Raw genomic sequence first — 11,121 nt, forward strand, 5'->3', positions numbered from 1 at the left:
TAAAAAAACAAACATTTAAAATAGCGCAAATTAATCTAGACAGAATTTAATTAGCTCAATGACTAATTTAAAACATTAAATCCATCATTTTTCTTCAATCAAATCTGTAATTTGGCCTCCAAAATTTAACGTGACGTATTGATTGACGTACGACGTATTGGTTAATTAAAAATTAGACATTTCATTCGTCAGCTTTGTGTTTCACATCCGCGTCACAAGAGAAGATCTCGATGTTACACTGTCGACCATGCGATTGAGCGCTAAAATCGCCAAATTGAAACCGATAAAATCGATACGGCACATTCAGCCGCAGACGGAGCTGATCGTGCAACGGCTGCGAGAAGAAGTGAATGCACTGAAGAAGGAACTAGAGTTGAATGATATGTTTTTACATCAGGAATCACTGATGAACATCTCAAAATTGAGGGCCGAACAGATCAATCGAGATATTATGAATTTTTTGAAGGGTTCCATTTCAGAATTAACGCTCTTTAACGTCACCCAGGCACGACTGTTGATGAAGGTCGCCAAAGAATTATTCGACAAGTTCGTTTTCTTAATATTTTTTTCTTATTTTTTAAATTCAAACCTATATATCTTAATTATTTGACAATGACGACTTTTCACTTGATAATTAAAAAACGACGAGAAACTGCAAATTTCTTGCTATTATTCTGTATGTTTTTAACCTGTTTCTAATATAATTTTTATTATTGTACTTTTCGTAATTAATATCGACAATAGAAAGAATCTATGTAATGATTGTGAATGATAAAAGTTTTAATTGTTTTTTAAATATTCCAGATTAATTGCGAAAGAGGTTGAAACGGAGCAGTTAAAGGAAGCGTATGAAAATATGATGAATGCATTGACGAAAGTAAACGATACTTTACCCGCATAGTTGTTTTAATAGCACTTTAACTATGTCACAATATACCTATATATTTGTTATCGATTTTGCGCGTACAGCTTACGATTCTTATATTTATACTTTATATTAACACTCTCTTTATCTCTTTTCTCATGCTGACGCAAACAAAATCATCGGTCAAATAAAGTAAATCATTTGTTTAATATGTATCGAATTATAATTAGATAATTATAATTAGAAAATTTCGAATTATAATTAGAAAATTCCAGCGATTCAAATCCGATTCGAGTTATTGAAAAGAGCTATAAAATGTAAAAAAATGTCAAATAATATCAGCAAAAATAACTTGGGATTTCAAATAAATATAACGTTACATTGGTATCAATTACAAAAACAGATGCGAATGATTATAGCGTCATAATTATTTGACTACAACGTTTGATAATCCCAAAGGCGGATCTCGGAAAATAAAGATCGGCAATTAAACTTACATTTTTCATATACGAGATTCGAAGAAGAGAAAGAGTGAAATCTGTTTTCTCTGGTAGTCTTCTATTACAATTTTCGAGTAGATAAACACAGCTTAAATATAGATAAACATCCGGGTCAGATTTTGCAAACATATTTTGCCGCTGTCTTCTCACGACTATCACGATTCTCTGGTCCCGATTCTTGCAGACAATAAGTATACATTCGCAGATATCGTGTTTTATCAACGACTATTATTTCATCTTCTTCTAAAAGTTTCTTTAGACTCTGAAATATTCGCGATGAATGGAGTGTGCATTTCATGTGACGGGAGTATTGCAAAGGATTTGGTTAATAAATTGCGTAAAGTTTATTCCTATTTGCAAAGGTTTGTGCTATTGCTTGACATTATGAAAATTATGTCTATTATCTAGATTAAATAGATCTTGTTTAAATTCATTTTATAGATAATTTATATAATTTGCGACAGAATTCAATAGCAATATTCTATGTATAAATTAATACGTTGCTATTACTTTGGATTGTTATCGTTTGCATATTAATATAAAAGATTATAAACTGTCAGAATCTAGAACACATCTTTTCTTTTATAAACAAAAAAACAGTTATACGCAATATATATTTAATAATAACTATAATTTACGATTGTTAGAATTTTAAAGGTTTAGCCAAGCATATTTGTATAGGAGAATGATTTCTTATTTTAATTGTAGATTGTAGGATACTGTATTTCTTTTCTTTATTGAAATATATTTTTTTAATAATAAAGAAATTTTTATGAAATAACATACATTTTCATTAGAGAATTTTTGAGAACAATATGCATAATTTTTGACATACTTTGTATAAATAAAAGACCATACATTGGATATTTCCCTTACGATAATATATCTGTTATCCTTTTTATTCAAGTATATTGAAAATGTTAAAGACGGAACAGTTTCGAAGCGATAAAGTTGCAGAACGCATAAGGCTTTATGTGAGTATCGTTATAAATAGGGATATGATAAAAACAATAACATTGCAAATTTTGAAAACACTTGCAAAGATATTTGTAACAATTTCTTGTGAATTTGCATTAGATATCAGAGCCAGATATGACTAATAAAGATTTGTTAAGTGAAAGCAAGATGTATTTAGATTTAACAAACAGTTTAAATGATCTTAATAAAAGCTGCCTTACCATGTTTAATACTATGTTAAAGACCATGGACATTTATTCCAAGGTAAGATATTATATAATAAAATCTAAAATCTTCTTGCAAAAGATAGAAAAGAGTTAAAAAATTAATTATTACTAAAATTATAATTATAAAAAGTAAATTATAAAATTATTTTTTAATCCTTGCGAAGATTATCTTTGAAATCTGTTGATTTTTTCTTTATTTTAAAATTAAATAGAATATAAATTTTGATGTAAATGATTTTTAGACAATTTTAATCCAGGGGGATCTTTGTTTTTAACAAATTTACAATTAAGTATTAATGATTACTATAACACAAAAATATGGACTACAATATTTATTATCTTTTTTATAAGTTAATGTATTCTAAATATATATTATTCTACATCTTCTTGCTCAACTTTCTGAGATTTTATCTGGAAAAGTGAACAACGTAAAACTAATTATAAGTTGACAGTTCAATGGTATCGGCAAAAATATTGTATTATAACTGCCTGTTTTTAGTTACATTTTCAGTTATACTTATATAATATAATATTTTAGTGCTATTTTATAAATAATATATCTTTCTAAGAGAAGTATAATTTATTGGGAGTTTTTTTTATAGAAAGAAATAAACTATTGTACAAAAAAAATCTCTTGAAAAGTTAATAAATTTTGCAACTATTTTATATCGATGCCATCGCGAATTTTGTTTCATTTAAGTTTCTCGGTTAATAATTATATCGTAATGACGACGTTTTATATACATACAGCTAAAAATGATGCTTCGAGATATGAAATCTGATTGGGAGACTTACTGGAGCTTTATAGAGGAGGTTGATATATACGATGATGAGGAGATTATAAACAGCGAAAATGACTCCGATTCAGAATCCGGATTTGATCCGGACATGATCAATATTTTTACGTTGCGCAGTTACTACTTTCATTGTAAGGACAAACTGTCACGTATCGAAATCAATAGCGAACGACTCGAATTGCTAATTGCGCTGATCCATAAACAATTTATCGCGGTTAACAACAATAATTCGCTGTCACATTTCCTACTGTATCGCACCTTTAAGGATTATCACGAGAGGATGAATCGATTTCTACGCAGCATAAAGAAGATTTGAAATCGTGCAATACTTGTCAAGGATCTCTGTCGCGGTGTATTCACTGTGACAAGGTATATTCTTTATTTTGTATTGTTACAAGTTATGTAAATTAAGTGAAATTGCGGCTTAATTTTGTTAGAAAGTTTTATTTACTCGCACGCAATAACCTTGGATTTTGTTATTAACGTTTTTTTAATCAAGTATCTGCCTCGTTTAACTTATACTCTCAGAAAGTTCTCAAACCTAAATATTTTTCTGAAAGAAACTAATATAAAAACCTTTCTCTGAATAAAATATTAAATATGTGCGAGAATATAATATAATTATTTCATTATTCGCAGTTCTAATATGTGCGTATTTGATTTTCATGTTTTTTAGTATCTAAGATATTAGTAACACGTCGCAAAATACACGGATATAAAATGCAAAAAATGAAATGAAAAAAGGGAATAATCAGCGATGACATTTTTCTTCATGCAATAAATTATATAATTTTTTATACAAGAAAAAAAAAATAGAAGACAAGTTTAATCAGTATATAACTGTTGTAAGCGAGAGAGTAATATATATAACATATTTGTTGAATACATAATGTTTTTTAGGATGTAAAAGTGTTTTAAATAATATTTGTGTAATATAAATTTTTTTATAATTTTTTTTTGTAATATACATAATTTTTTTTAAATTTATATAATAGGTATGATAATACATGTTAATTTTTTATCTCTAATATAAATGCTTCCACGTTATTTGTATCAATTTTATTTGTCACATGGATTCTGTCATCGAACCACGTTTATCGAGCAATGTTGAAAAGCAAACCGCGCGTTTTACTTTTCGGGTAAATAAATACTTAAATATAAGTAAATATTTCGGGTCAGTTCAGATGATACACACAAAAGATTATTTTGTCGTTATCACTCTCACGAACGTTTCATACCTGATTTGTATTCTCGTGTTTCGTTCTCGTATCGCGTTTTGTTGGTCATCATTTTGCATTTCTTCAGCTTTTCAACAAACAGGCATACGATGGTTTACGTTTTATGCAAAAAACAAATTGCGGACGACGCGATTGAACAATCGAAACAACTTTCAACTAATCTGCAGTGGTTTGTGTTATCATTTAATATTCATGTTGTTAAAAAGAATGTAGTTGTAAGAATGTAATTGTTTTGAATAAATCTCACGTAAATCTATCTTAAATAAATTATAATTTACATTTATGAAAATATTTTATAGATAAATTGATATATGATAATGAATTATGATTAAATCTGTCAGCTTATCTAGTGCATATTTCCTATAGAATAATATATTTTAACTTTAAAAATGTGTAATTTTGATTTGCAAAATAATTTTAAACAAAAATTGTTTTAATAATAATTATATAATTCAGGTTTTAAAATTTTAAACGTTTATTTAGACGGATTGGTATAATCGAATGAAGCGTAAATAAAATATAATCTTCTCCCTTTCCAATCAAAGGTAGAAATTAAGAACAGTCTAGGACATACATGGATATTTATATTTCGGATCTATAATGAAAGATCTGTAAATGATATTACATAAAGAAAGAAACAGGTTTAATAAATCTGAATTATTTTATGTTAATATTGAAAATATTTTAGAATATATTTTATTAACATTATTTTCTTTATCAAAGCAAAGTATCGAGCATTAAAAAAATTTTATATGATAAATATGTATATATATTACAATTTTTTAATTTCTACATTTGTTCGAATTTTATTAAAGAATCTGTAATGCGCGTGTCTGTCGGCATATTCTGCGCAAATTAAAAATTGTTGAATCTTTTATTGCAATATGCATTATTAATCATCGTTTTATTCAAGCATATTGATACAACTAAACGCGGAAAATGCTCTAAGTGACAGAGCTGTAACAAAGAGAATACATCGCGTAAGTATCGTGACTTGCAAATAACGATATAGCAAATTTAAGCGTCATAAATAGTTAATAACATTTGCTAATATTTGCGATAATTTCTTCTTGTCTGTTAGTTAGAACGCAACAAGCCATTGGACAGCTTCAAATATTTTTTAAGCGAGAGCATAATATGTCTGGGCATGGCAAAGAGATTTTACAAGTGGAATCGAAAAAGCCATACGATATATGGATTGCTAATACGGAATATGGACATTTATACCAATGTGAGTAATTGGAATTGATGTTTGCTTAGAATCTTTGTAAGAGATAAGCACGTTTAAAAAAATATAGGAAATTCCGTGGAATTACAAATTTTTGGATTATATATTTTTAAAAGAAAACAATTGCAACTTTATTCCTCTGGATTTTTTATTCCAATAATTTTCCAATGCTATTTTATTATATCAATAATAAATCATATAGTAAGAGCTAGAAAAGTATTGTAATTCTAATCTGCTGAACTTTGAAAAGAATTATCATACAAATATATACTAATTTATTTATACTAATGTTTTATATACTATATTTATGTAATATATTTATACTAATATATGATATTAATGTATAATTATTATACAATTCTCTTGAAAAGTTACAGTTTCTCAAATGCTTTTTATTTGATACTGTGAAATTTTTATTCTGTTCCTCAAATTCGCTACGAAAATAATAATGGAATGTCGACATTTTATCTCGTATACAGCTGAAAAACAAGTTAAACGAAATACTGTATAACCAAAATCAACTTTTTAAGAGACGAAATATTTATGATAGCAATTTCCTCATAATTACCACGGACGATATGATTTTTGAGAACGGCGTAGTCGTAAATATGGATATAAATGACATATTGGAGTTTGAAGAAGATGAGTTAATTGATTTTTACACTTGGGTTAATAAGATACCCGATCGCATAGGTTGGATGATAGCAATGGAAGCTATGATTGACCAGATCCAAGCAGCATTTTTCGAGATATGTTCTTCATTGTATCGAATGTTAAACGAGTATTGCAAGAGATTAAGACAGTATCTGTGCAGCAACAAGGACAAGCTGAAATCGAGCAAATTTTATTCAGAAAATTCGGTACAATATAGGTACCGCTATATGTGTTGCAAATATCATTTCCTAAAGCGATTGCTGGAGCTAGTTGGTGAGGTATGCGCTTTGTTTAATTTATTTTTAATAAGCTCCTAAAAATAACGACACGATCAACGCGGAAATATCTAAATAAAATATCCTGAGTGTGACTCTAAAATATTATTCTTTGTTGTATCTATTTTTATCTTAATACACGTATATTTGATTTTATTTAGGAAGAAAAATACATCGAAAAATATAATGCTACGTGTAAGGAAAATAGATGAACAACTCATGATGACATATTTCTCATATGACAATTTGTACGATATTTTGTAAAAAATGGAAGAATATGTAAACTTAACTAACTTTCTGTTAGTGTATACTTTTTATAAGTTATTTAAAAAATGTTCGCTCTTTATATGAGATTTGTATCTATATTAGAATATATGATAAATATATGTATTTGTAATAAAAATGTAATGCAAATATTCCTAATTATAATATATTTAAAATATTTAAATCTCTCTCTCTCTCTCTCTTAGTAAATTTCTTTTTGAAATGATCGTATTTAAAACAAGCACGCATTGATAACATAATCGCTTATTTTACTCGCTTATCGACTTATTTTAATCAAGGAGATCAAGTTTTTGCGCTGGCTAATGAGGATAAAGTCAAAACAGAATAAATAATTTTTTGTTACGGTAGTCTTGTTAAGATAAGTCAGATAGTCTTGTTAAGATAAGTCAGTTATCTCTTTATATATTAGATGTAGCGATTATCTGTAATTTTTCCGCGGAGCCAGAGGATAAAAAGAAATATATATGCATATAATCTTATATTAAAATAAGAAAACATGCTATAATGTAATTAATTAAATTTGAAAGACTTGGAATCACTTTTCTCGCGAGTCATCTTCTCAAAGATAAGCGACAAAACTCAACAAGTCTCCTGTTATGTTAAGCGACGTGCCATTCCTCTCAAACAAGTGTGTTCAGATAGGTCAATGTTATTATTATTCCAGATGACGCAATTTCTGGCTGAGGAAGAAACATTGTATTAAGTGACAGTCATCTCAAAGAACATTCAGAGATTTGATTAGTTTTTATTTGACTAGTGTCACCGACGAGATATTATTAAAGACCGGTGGTCTTATGGGATTTAGTGTGACTGGAAAAAAAAATTCGCTGCGCGTTATTTTAGTTCATCCAGTTATTGTTTTATTATCAAAAATGTATAGATCTTTTATATAACTGCCTTAAGAACAACAAAATAAACATTTTATCGTAAATTTACTGTTTTATTATCGACAATGCAAAGATTTACTTATCTACAGTACCGCGTGGCGAGTTGTTTTCCAGTAATATGCTAAATCCTGTAAGACCATCGGTCTCTAATAATATTTCGTCGGAGTTCTCGATAATAAAATAATAACTGGATGAAGTAAAATAACCGTACGAATTAAATAATTCGTGTAATTATCTTCGATCCAATCAAACGGCCGGTAATGTCAACATTCTTCAATTACCTCCGGGTCCACCGGGCCCACTTTGATGGCCACAAAAGTTTACCCAGGCCTGACGGTCTTTAATAGTATCTCGTCGGTGCTAGTGTATACGCGTGCTGTGCCGCAGTTTGCTTTCAAAGTCCACAAAAGACGCGAGTTTCTCTTTGGTGAATAGATTTCTACGCTTGCTATCATCGCGATGACGGATACACGAAGCTGGCATGGTGATAACAGTGACGTGCAATGTCAGTACGAGCTGACTAGCAAAGACAAAGAATACGCGGCAGTGCATCTGAACGAGACCGACGAAAATAGAGAAAAAGCAATCGCAGAGATTAAACGTTGGATCGAAAACAGCGATGATTTATACGGACGAACAGGTAAAATGGCAAAATTCGATTCGCCTAGTATCTCGATATTGCGTTAAAATCACTTCTTGAAATTCAATTACGGTCTACTAATTTCAAAGTATTAAAACGATATTATCTTCAACTGCAGCATTAATGTGATGTCAAGTCGAATATTCAATTTGTTGTATCCGTTTTTACGATATATGCGGTTAATTTATCTTTCACGTCTGATAAATCATATATACGAAATGTCAAAGTAACCAATAGGGCGATGCGTGGCGCTGAGCGTAGAGTCGCGGGCTGGTAATCGAGAGATTCTCCAGGTTCGATTCCGCTCGGGTCCCCATCCTTCCTACATGCCTCAAAAGAGAATTTTCATATATTCCTATATTAGTCCCAATTCCTATATTTCTCTCCATCTATTTATGCCAGCTTTATTGAGATTATTCATTTCCTTCATCAACCAATCTTATCATAGTCTGTTAAGGAAATCATTTCTTTATTCGCTTTTTTACTTACGATTTGTAATCGGATGAACATTTTTACGGTGGAGGCCAGCTCCCCTACATATAAAATACGCATGATGGTGTTCTGTTCGTTAATTTTATCCTTCTATTCGTTAATTTTATCTTTCTGTTCGTTAATTTTATCCTTCAGTTTTTCGATTTCCTGAGATTGTTCTTTGATTTTTTGTAGCTGTTTATTTTTTTCGGAGAAGAACATACGTCTCAGCATCCTCATATTCTTCCACATCCTGGAACTAAAAAATGATTTTAGAGGGTGAAATATGAAATATTAAAAATAAAGCATAATATTTCTTCATTACAAATAGCACAAGTACATATATCAATATTCATTCCATTCATTACTAACTTTTATTTTTAATTTTTACAGAACGTGTTTGCTTTCGATAAAAAAGAAGCACTAGATAAAGTTTAGCGAAACTTCGTCAATAAAATTGTAAAGTGCGACAGCAATAAAAAATCGATAATGTCCCGATATTGAAAACTTTCTAACGAATACATTAAAAGAAGAGAATAGCAAAGTTAACCTGCGATAAATCTACGCGACCAGAAAACTTGAAGCTGGATGTCCATGTATCTTTTGAAAACTCTATAGCTATTAAAGCTTTAGTTATCGTTATTGAAGCTTCAGCTTCAATTTTTATAATAAAATAGAATATTAGAAAGAAAATTATGAACAATTTGCAGCACATAAATGGAATAACCTTTAATTTGCTTTTGTGTATATCCGTGTTTCTTCGTACTTTTAGAGCCTTCTTAGTATTGTTGTTAAAATCATCAATTTCAGGATTTACTCGTAATCTCAACGCTTTTGAAGTAAAACTACATGTTTCTAATGCATGCTTATTTTTTACTTTTGAACTTTCGCTTTTCTCATCCACATTTGTATGCATGCAAAAAAAATATACATTTGCATTCTTTTTTCAATCTGCATATATTACAATTTTTTAATAAATTTGAACCTAATACTTGATTACATGCAAAATTGTAATTACATTGCAACGGTAATATATAATGATCTTTAAAAATATAATGGTCAAGAGGAAAAAAAAGTTGATTTAATATTGCTTATGCCTTTATACTCTTTGTTCTGCTTTTGCGATATATGCGATTAATTTATCTTTCACGTCTGATAAATCATATATACGAAATGTCAAAGTAACCAATAGGGCGATGCGTGGCGCCGGGCGTAGAGTCGCGGGCTGGTAATCGAGAGATTCCAGGTTCGATTCCGCTCGGGTCCCATCCGTCGTCCCACATGCCTCAAAAGAGGAGATTTTCATATATTCCGAGAAATTAAGCTAAATATTCAATTTACATACTATCGATTAATTTTGCTATCGATACTATGAGAAATAAAGTTATAGTTCTTAAAGTTAAAATTAACAATGCCCTGCAGTACAATGCCAACTAAAATTGTACATGAAAAAAATTTTAATTCAGATGATTAAAATACTTGTAATATTAATTAAAAATTTTTAAGTATTATATAGAACTCTTATATAAAAACTTTTAATCAATCGCATAATCTATAATCTTTATGATTTTTCGACTGGCGAGTTTTCGATGGCATTATCGCATATCCCTTATTATTATATCATTCCAAATCTGTCCTTCATCACTACACACAGAAAAATATTATTCTATTGGTAAGTAAAATGATTACTCAGTTTACTTTACTTCTTTTAAGTAACAGTTATCTTTAACAAAGAATATTTTCTTAATAATAGTCTTAAAATAGACTTGTCACAAATTTTAGAAATACTCATTATCATGTACTCAAAAAAAGTAAATATTTTCTTTCGAAGAATATTATAAAATTTTATCGAAGAAAAGTCAGATATGGTTAATTTAATGTAAGAAAATTTATTAGATCAGAAAAATTTAATGTATTTCTTTCAATTATATAATTTAATATTCTTGATTGAAATATTAAATTTATTAGGATTCAGAATATATTTTGAATAAATTTGATGCTTATGATAAACTTATGATAGATTTGCGGATATATAAACTTATGAAATACTTGAAACAAGTAATATTTACTTGTATATAGTATATATTTTTCTGTGTG

The 11,121-nt window shown here is 29.0% G+C and overlaps 3 protein-coding genes across 5 annotated transcripts in view; all 3 read left to right on the top strand.

The window, feature by feature from the left end:
* Window positions 1–7,183, top strand: part of LOC115240448 — an 11,695-nt gene extending 4,512 nt beyond the window's left edge. The window contains exons 5-9 of the mRNA XM_029815594.1: window positions 193–546; window positions 5,498–5,564; window positions 5,666–5,815; window positions 6,292–6,744; window positions 6,903–7,183. Coding sequence (XP_029671454.1) covers window positions 193–546; window positions 5,498–5,564; window positions 5,666–5,815; window positions 6,292–6,744; window positions 6,903–6,953 — 1,075 coding nt within the window. The 3' untranslated portion in view covers window positions 6,954–7,183. The remainder of the gene's footprint in view (window positions 1–192; window positions 547–5,497; window positions 5,565–5,665; window positions 5,816–6,291; window positions 6,745–6,902) is intronic.
* On the top strand, window positions 596–4,273 carry LOC115240449. The gene is made up of 5 exons (XM_029815595.1): window positions 596–1,727; window positions 2,273–2,339; window positions 2,443–2,586; window positions 3,300–3,715; window positions 4,023–4,273. The coding sequence occupies exons 1-4, from the start codon at window positions 1,642–1,644 to the stop codon at window positions 3,660–3,662; spliced, it is 660 nt and encodes a 219-aa protein (XP_029671455.1). The 5' UTR covers window positions 596–1,641; the 3' UTR covers window positions 3,663–3,715; window positions 4,023–4,273.
* Window positions 7,184–7,741: 558 nt separating the features above from the next.
* The window catches only part of LOC115240455 (retinol-binding protein pinta-like), a 5,916-nt gene continuing 2,536 nt past the window's right edge, over window positions 7,742–11,121 (top strand). Inside the window, exons 1-2 of one of the 3 annotated variants that reach the window (XM_029815603.1) lie at window positions 7,742–7,832; window positions 8,349–8,553. In XM_029815603.1, coding sequence (XP_029671463.1) covers window positions 7,821–7,832; window positions 8,349–8,553 — 217 coding nt within the window. In that variant the 5' untranslated portion in view covers window positions 7,742–7,820. Of the gene's footprint in view, window positions 7,833–7,923; window positions 8,171–8,348; window positions 8,554–11,121 lie in introns of those variants that run through there. The other 2 variants (XM_029815604.1, XM_029815605.1) reach the window with 2 other exon arrangements.

This window comes from Formica exsecta, unplaced genomic scaffold, assembly GCF_003651465.1.
Source record: "Formica exsecta isolate Colony F162 unplaced genomic scaffold, ASM365146v1 scaffold43, whole genome shotgun sequence".
In the NCBI taxonomy this organism is placed as follows: domain Eukaryota; kingdom Metazoa; phylum Arthropoda; class Insecta; order Hymenoptera; family Formicidae; genus Formica; species Formica exsecta.

Bases quoted from the DNA above. Each gene is read 5' to 3' on its own strand.
- LOC115240449 (XM_029815595.1), top strand. From the start codon at position 1,642: ATGAATGGAGTGTGCATTTCATGTGACGGGAGTATTGCAAAGGATTTG. The intron at 1,728-2,272 runs GTTTGTGCTATT...TTTTTATTCAAG, and splicing joins GTTTATTCCTATTTGCAAAG to TATATTGAAAATGTTAAAGA. The intron at 2,587-3,299 runs GTAAGATATTAT...ATATACATACAG, and splicing joins CCATGGACATTTATTCCAAG to CTAAAAATGATGCTTCGAGA.